Raw genomic sequence first — 7,072 nt, forward strand, 5'->3', positions numbered from 1 at the left:
TGTACAAAGTGGAAACTAAGACCAAAAACCACATAGTATTGTGTAGTTACATTTTTTTTGCCGCTGTTTTGACATTTTATGTGATGTCGGTTTTTAATATGCTCACTTTGACTATTTTCCATATGAAAACCCTCTTTTCATGCTAATTTTTCAACATGCAAACACGACTATTCTCAACATCAAAAACATCACCTCTTTGATCATTTTTTCACGATATATTTTAGTTTTTAACAAAACAGTTCAAAAATCCGTGACTTCTTTGGCAGTGTTTTTAATGTGTTATTCTGTGGCATTTGTGACATGGTATACAGTGACTAAACCTTGACTATTTTAGCTCATTTTCCCGTCTCAAAGAATGTCAACGTTTTCTTCAGGTTTTTTGACATGCTATAGTATGAACTTTTTCAACATCAAAAACATCAGTTTCATCGGCTGTTTTCTCTCGGTGGACTATACAATGACTTTCTTCTGCGTCGTTTCTGCGGTTGTTTTTTATCGCGCTATATTATTCCATTTCTTGAAATGCTATATTTTCGAGAAACTAAGAATTCAATTAAAATGCCATTAATCAAACACAAATACAACATCAGACAGTAAAACTAACAGACACGTATGAGGGGAAACACTGAGTCACTCGGGGTCATCGGACTACAAACCGTTACAGACTCTTTGTACAGCGAGACAGAAATTCAGTGGATTCGTCCACTTGAAAGGAAACATCGGCGCTTTAATGAGCACTGAGCCGCCTGAGTCCAGTCCCACCAGTGTTTGTGCTCTGTGTTTGAAACAGGACAATGTCAGCTGAGGAAACGTATTAAAGTACTGAGATGATGTTTTTAAAGGACATTAAATGGAGAAAAGAGACTCGGTGACCAGGAGAAAGTAAAAGATGAACTGAAGCGTTTCTTTATAAATGAATCGGTCAGTAATCAGCAGATGTGTCATTAACTATTTGATGACTTAACTGTGAAAGCTGTTTTCAGTGGCAGTGCAGACTTTTGCAGGTTTCTGGGTTATAGCTGATGTGATGTCAGAGGTGTCTGAGCATGCTCAGTAGCGAGTGGAGAAGCCGTGAATCTCCACTTTAGAAATGTCTCTCTCATTGGAGAACACGGCTCGGTCGATTCGAGAGCTGGGACTCCCGACGCTCTTCAGCCAGAGCTTCCTGAAAAACACAAGAAGAAGAAAGGTGGGCGATGTGTCTCAGAGACGAATTCTTCAGTCAATGAATCAAACGAACACGTACAGTGAGGGGGCACTCGGTGACTCGTACTGAGCCCGAGTCATCTGATCGCCCGCTGAAACCTTTCCCGTTAAAAAAGCCGGATGTTGGTGGCGATCGCGGGTTGTTTTATGTGTCTGTTTTCATGAGTGGACGGGACGCTAAATGTCGCTTCAGCTTTTCAGCCCGACCGTAAAAGTAAACAAGTTTCTGTGTTCTGTGTGGGCTAAATATCGTCATCAGCAGCTTCAGGAAAGAAGCTCGTATCCTTAAACTGGATTGGTGGAACTCTGTTGCTAAGGCAACGTCCCAAACATGGTGATAGAGATTTTCAGAATGATCAGTTCAGCAGCGGATATCTGAACCTGCTCCCTCCGGTCATTCGGCTGATGGACGCCGGCGTTTCCTCACAGCAGACGAAACGTACGGAACGTAAAATGTTTTTTCTGTTGACTTAGTAACAGCTGAACTTGTGAAATGTGCCTTTAAGACACATCGTGTCACTAAGTTACGTCACTAGATGGCACCTTGTTTATCCTTATGGTTGGTTGAGCGGCGCTCTCGCCATGAACGGATCTTGTCACCGAGCTCCTGTCGGCCTCTCATCAACGGTAACATCAGGACACCGTGTGATCAACCAGCAGCCGGCTTCGTCCACGTGAGGTTTGTGATAAACGGCGAACCTCAACGCTTTAGGCTAAACTTCTCTGCCCCCGACGCTCATAAAACCTCCAGAATCCAGAACGCATCGACCCAAAGCGTCTCAACATGCAGCTTCAACCACAGCTGCCGCGAATCTCCGGAGCCGGGACGTCAGCCGAGGGGGCGCGGGGCCCTCCGGACCAGCAGAGGGCCCCCAACAACCGGCCCAGGCGGCCCCACGCTCATTACACCAGCTGCAAAGGGTCTGTAGCAAATGTTCAGAGAGAACTTTCTCTCCGCTCCCAAAATCAAAGACATGGAGGTGAAACAGAGACGTTCGAGTGTCTCTCAGTGAGATCTGAGGCCAAACATCCAAATCATTTATTGTTCTGCCAGAAGTCTTAGTAATGAAATTCAATATTTTTGTCTTTATGGTAAAGGACGTTTAAAGGCAAATTATACTTAATTTGGTCGTCGTGTGTTCAGAGTATCAGACGAGCGAGTCTTCGACCACAGCCGAGACGCCTTTGTGTCGCTGAGGTCGTCTTTAAAACCATGTTTATCTAAAAAGTGATTTATCCTTCCGCTTCCTCCCCAACAGTCAGGACCGACTCAAACAGAATCCACAAACAGACTCCACCGGCCCCCGGAGGTCTGGGGCCGCAGACCCCCGGAGGTCCGGGAATGTGTGCGTTTTGTTGCAATGACGCCATTTTTCCAGCATGGATGGCGTCACGAGAAGCGACGTTTTTTTCTGAACTCTCAGCTTCTCCCGCTGAGATTATGACAGGAAACTGTCATCGACTGTTACTGAAGTGACGCTGAGGTCTTTTTTTGTGTTGTTTTTTGGTAAAAGGGTCAATCAATAAATTGTATTTCTATAGTAACTTTCAAACAAATCATATATTTGAAAATATGGTTTATGAAAACCAAAAACAAGAAGAACACACGAAAAATAAGTAAAAACCATAAAACCATGAAAAAACCAAAGATCAAAGAGTCTGGACTCACATGTCGTTGACTTTGTCCCGCGGTCCCTGGACCTGACCGATCACGGTGCCCTGTCGCGTGTTCTTCACCCAGCCGCTCAGTCCCAGACTCAGACCGTGATCCTCCGTGTACTGACGGACACACGGGCAGCGTCACGCTTCATGTCACTCACGTTTCGTAATCATGTTATTACTGATGCCGGTGTTGGAGACTCACCATCCTGAAGCAAACTCCTGCAAACAGACGCCTCGTTACTGATGAGAAATACTCTCTTTGATATTTATGTCCTTTATAAATAAAATGTCTATATTATAAAGAAAGAAAGCGTCAGACATGTTCACGTGTCTTCATACACACACAGTAACATACATGTGACGTGTGGCGTGTGACTCACCCTGCACGTTCCCGAAAATCTCAAAATCCACCGAAGTCAGTTTATCAGACATAATGACTTTAGAGAGAGCAACGAAGCCACACTCAGAAACACGAGAGTCCGCCTTAAACTCGGCACACGGCCGCGTTTATTTTTATCTGATATCTGACACTGATGTCAAAATAAAACCCAGCAGCTTCCTGTCACACCCTTCAAAATGAAAGCATCACCACTCCACTGAAAACAGAGATTCAGAAATCATTTTATTTATCTGTTGCTGAACGTAAGATGTGTTGTTGTCCACATCACTTGTCCTGTCACATCATGTCACTCGGTGGGACACAGACGTCTTCTTCACTGTCTTTGTAGCTCGGCAGGACTCGCTCTGCCCCAAAGTCCCGCTTCATTTTTAAAAACTCACTGAAGGAGCAGTTAAACCAGCAGTTAAGACGCAGTTTTCCAGTTAAACCAGCAGTTAAGACGCAGTTTTCCAGTTAAACCAGCAGTTAAGACGCAGTTTTCCAGTTAAACCAGAGCTCTAAAGACGAAGGACAGAGCAGCTCCTAAAGCCAAACCCAGAGACAGAAAGAAAGCCATGACAGCTCCGGCTGTTTCTGCTTCATGAGGAAGAACATTCCTGAAAAACAAAAACCCCAAAATTATTATTTATTATTGTGTTTATTACACCGTATTTCATGTGTGCGTTAACAGTTATTATTGTGTTTATTACAAAGTATTTCATGTGTGAGTTAACAGTTGTTATTGTGTTTATTACAAAGTATTTCATGTGTGAGTTAACAGTTATTATTGTGTTTATTACACCGTATTTCATGTGTGAGTTAACAGTTATTATTGTGTTTATTACACCGTATTTCATGTGTGAGTTAACAGTTATTATTGTGTTTATTACACCGTATTTCATGTGTGAGTTAACAGTTATTATTGTGTTTATTGTCAGATGTTTAATGGTTGATTAGGAGTTATTGTGAGTCCGTGTTTGTGTCTGAAATGTTGAATGCTCGTTGAGCTCAGCAGTGATGAAGAGTTTGAAAGTTCAGCGAAGTTTCACGTGAAAGCTGAACGACGTTTAAAGTTGACCTGATAAACTGCTTCCTGTTTCTCAGCTTATTCAGCCCAATCATCAGGATTATTATTATTAATTATAACACAGATAACTTTATTATGTTCAGCTTTTTGGATGTCTTCTTTGTTTTTGATGACGTTTGTTTTTGTGTTTTCGGTTGTTTTGTTTGTTTTGCCGTGTTTGGTGTGTTTTCGTGTGTCCTCTGGTGTCCTCTGGATGTCTTACTTTGGTCCAAAACACATGCAGAGGCTGGCCAGGTATCCGTTGCTGAAGGCGAAGAGGATCATGAGGACGACGAACCAGCCGTCGTGCTGGAAGAAGACGGGCAGGTGGAGACGAGGCTGGACGTTACACAACATGAAGAGAGGGACGAAGACCAGGCGACACACGATGGACACAGGAAGTATCAGACTGTCCTTCCCGGGCTGGAAACAGAGACGATAACTGAGCCGTTTCTTCATTGATCAAAACATTGACACACGAGCTGAGACATCTTCAAAAAGACATCAGAGACGACAGAGACGACAGAGACATCAGAGATGACAGACATCAGAGACAACAGAGACAACAGAGACATCAGAGACATCAGAGACAACAGAGACATCAGAGACATCAGAGATGACAGACATCAGAGACAACAGAGACATCAGAGACGATAGAGACATCAGAGACATCAGAGACACTACACGAGCTAAAACAACACTGAGAGATGACACACAGTGGACACAGGAAGTCCCAGACTCACCCACATACAGACTGCCGTTAAGCTCCGCCCCCCCCAGTCGCACAGGTTGAAGAGCAGGAAGCAGCTGACGGGGATGAAGTAGCGCTCTGTTGAACACGAACAAACACACTTACAGACCGACTACAAACCAAGACACCAACGAAGAAGATCAAACCGACCCAGTGATCAGTTCAGGTCCTCGTGTTTTTATCTGCATCAAAGACCGACTGGCGAGTCGCCGCCGTCTCTTTCACACGCGCTCGGGTTTAGGGGGGCAACGATGCTGTTCACGTGTCTGAGGTCTAACACGCGGTTTGTTCTCACTCGTCACACGGCGCCGCTTTCAGCGTACAAGCATGATGCCAAAAGCCGCTCAGTGCCCAACCGGCTGGACGGCGCCGGCTGACAAAGCAGTAAGTCAGAATCGGTGGCGTTGTTATGATACGCTGGCAGGCGGCCGGAGGGCAACGCTCGCGTCCACGTGCAACGCCACTGGAGAACGCAGCTGGACGGAACTGCACATGAGACACTGAGAGACGGCGTCAGCTGATGGCCCCTGTGATGGCCCCTGCTGCGTAAACATAACGACGCGCTGCTGCGTCCCACCATGCGCATTTGTTGATGTCACGGTAACAGTTTCACGGTAACAGTGTCTTTGACAGTCTGAGTCACCGTCACACAGCGTCCGGCAGATGATGGCGAGCAGCCCAGAGAAGACGATGAGGATAACGCTGTTTACTAATAAACGAATAAATCATCAGTGTGGAAACGTTTTGTTGTCTCCTGTTCTGTCGGAGGTGCGGCGACTTAAAGCAGCGGTGAGTCACAGGAAACATAAACAAAATGAAACCGGTTCAGTTATGAGGAGAGGAAAAGTCCGCTAGCTGCTAAGCTAATTTCTGCAATGTAAAATGCCATAGGCTTATGCTAATAACATTAGCGTGTTGTGCATGTGGGGGGAATGTGACCGACTAAAGACAGCTGTTTTGTCTTCGAACATTGACAGTTATTATTAAGTATCGAAAAAATATTGTATCGTGATGAAACCAGTGATTTACAACCCTGATAAACAGCTGACGCAGAGGGAGACCTAAGGCATCATGGGTATATGCTGAGGGTCAATGACAGAGCGCCGCCACGTGGCGAGTTTCGGGTGAGAACAACAAAAACATACACCTGACGGAGGGAAAAAGAAGAACCACACGAGACCACCACAGAAGAGGAAACCTCCGCATCGACTCACCCCAGGAGCCTCCGTCAGCGAGCGTGGATTTGGTGTCGGCGGTGATGGCGGGAAACGTGCCGATGGTGACGGTGAAGGTGAAACAGACGGAGAGAGCCAACAGCCAGATCTGAGGGTCAAAGGTCAGCAGACTAATAAATGATGAAGATGATGTCACTGATCAATAGTGATTTTTGTGTCTCTGACCTTCTTAAAGATTTTGATCATGGAGACGTTCGGTCGTGTTTTCTGATCAGCAGCTTCACTGTTATTTTCTGAAGGAGAAAATCATTCATTCATCAACATTTTCAATCTTCTAATTCATTCAAGAATACGTGTTCGAGTTTTTCTGCAGTTTTTAAATTCATGTTCGAGTTTTTCTGCAGTTTTTAAATTTATGTTCGAGTTTTTCTGCAGTTTTTAAATTCATGTTCGATTTTTTTTTCTGCGGCGTGTTGTGTTTTTTTTGGATACCTGGGTTCATCAGATTCACAGAGTTCTCCTCATCAGGTTTCTGTTTCCTGTTTCTCTGCTGATGAAACTGGTAAAACTCCTAAAAAAAATCAAAAAAACAAGACATGAAAACATTTTTTCTCAAAGCAAAAACACAAAGAAAGGACTGCAGCTGCTGCTGGAAACAGCAGCATTGAACAAACGGTTCAATAACGGTTCAATAACGGTTCAATAACGGCGACATTCATCCAGTTTGCTGTTTATTGTTTCTATTCAATTATTTATCATTATAGATTTTTAAAAAGTCATTAAACTCAACTGTGTGTGTGTGTGTGTGTGTGCGTGTGAGCGTGTGTGTGAAC

At 44.4% G+C, this 7,072-nt stretch overlaps 2 protein-coding genes across 2 annotated transcripts; both read right to left on the reverse strand.

The window, feature by feature from the left end:
- Window positions 1-258: 258 nt before the first annotated feature.
- On the reverse strand, window positions 259-3,748 carry LOC121966301 (acylphosphatase-2-like). Its single transcript, XM_042516406.1, has 4 exons — window positions 3,249-3,748; window positions 3,071-3,087; window positions 2,876-2,985; window positions 259-1,165 (listed from the first exon to the last, which is right to left on the reverse strand). The coding sequence occupies exons 1-4, from the start codon at window positions 3,298-3,300 to the stop codon at window positions 1,051-1,053; spliced, it is 294 nt and encodes a 97-aa protein (XP_042372340.1). The 5' UTR covers window positions 3,301-3,748; the 3' UTR covers window positions 259-1,050.
- A 904-nt stretch (window positions 3,749-4,652) lies between these two features.
- On the reverse strand, window positions 4,653-6,837 carry LOC121966303 (equilibrative nucleoside transporter 1-like). The gene is made up of 4 exons (XM_042516407.1): window positions 6,732-6,837; window positions 6,465-6,532; window positions 6,279-6,387; window positions 4,653-4,736 (listed from the first exon to the last, which is right to left on the reverse strand). The coding sequence occupies exons 1-4, from the start codon at window positions 6,739-6,741 to the stop codon at window positions 4,660-4,662; spliced, it is 264 nt and encodes an 87-aa protein (XP_042372341.1). The 5' UTR covers window positions 6,742-6,837; the 3' UTR covers window positions 4,653-4,659.
- Between the last annotated feature and the right edge of the window lie 235 nt (window positions 6,838-7,072).

The sequence above is a fragment of the Plectropomus leopardus genome, unplaced genomic scaffold, assembly GCF_008729295.1.
Source record: "Plectropomus leopardus isolate mb unplaced genomic scaffold, YSFRI_Pleo_2.0 unplaced_scaffold2392, whole genome shotgun sequence".
In the NCBI taxonomy this organism is placed as follows: Eukaryota; Metazoa; Chordata; class Actinopteri; order Perciformes; family Serranidae; genus Plectropomus; species Plectropomus leopardus.

Excerpts from the sequence above, each read along its gene's own strand:
- LOC121966303 (XM_042516407.1), bottom strand. Across the intron at positions 6,388-6,464 it reads TGATCAAAATCTTTAAGAAG|ATCTGGCTGTTGGCTCTCTC; the intron begins GTCAGAGACACA and ends TTTGACCCTCAG. Across the intron at positions 4,737-6,278 it reads CGCTGACGGAGGCTCCTGGG|CCCGGGAAGGACAGTCTGAT; the intron begins GTGAGTCGATGC and ends CTCTGTTTCCAG.
- LOC121966301 (XM_042516406.1), bottom strand. The coding sequence starts at position 3,300 with ATGTCTGATAAACTGACTTCGGTGGATTTTGAGATTTTCGGGAACGTG. Across the intron at positions 1,166-2,875 it reads CGGGACAAAGTCAACGACAT|GAAGCTCTGGCTGAAGAGCG; the intron begins GTGAGTCCAGAC and ends TGTGTTTTTCAG.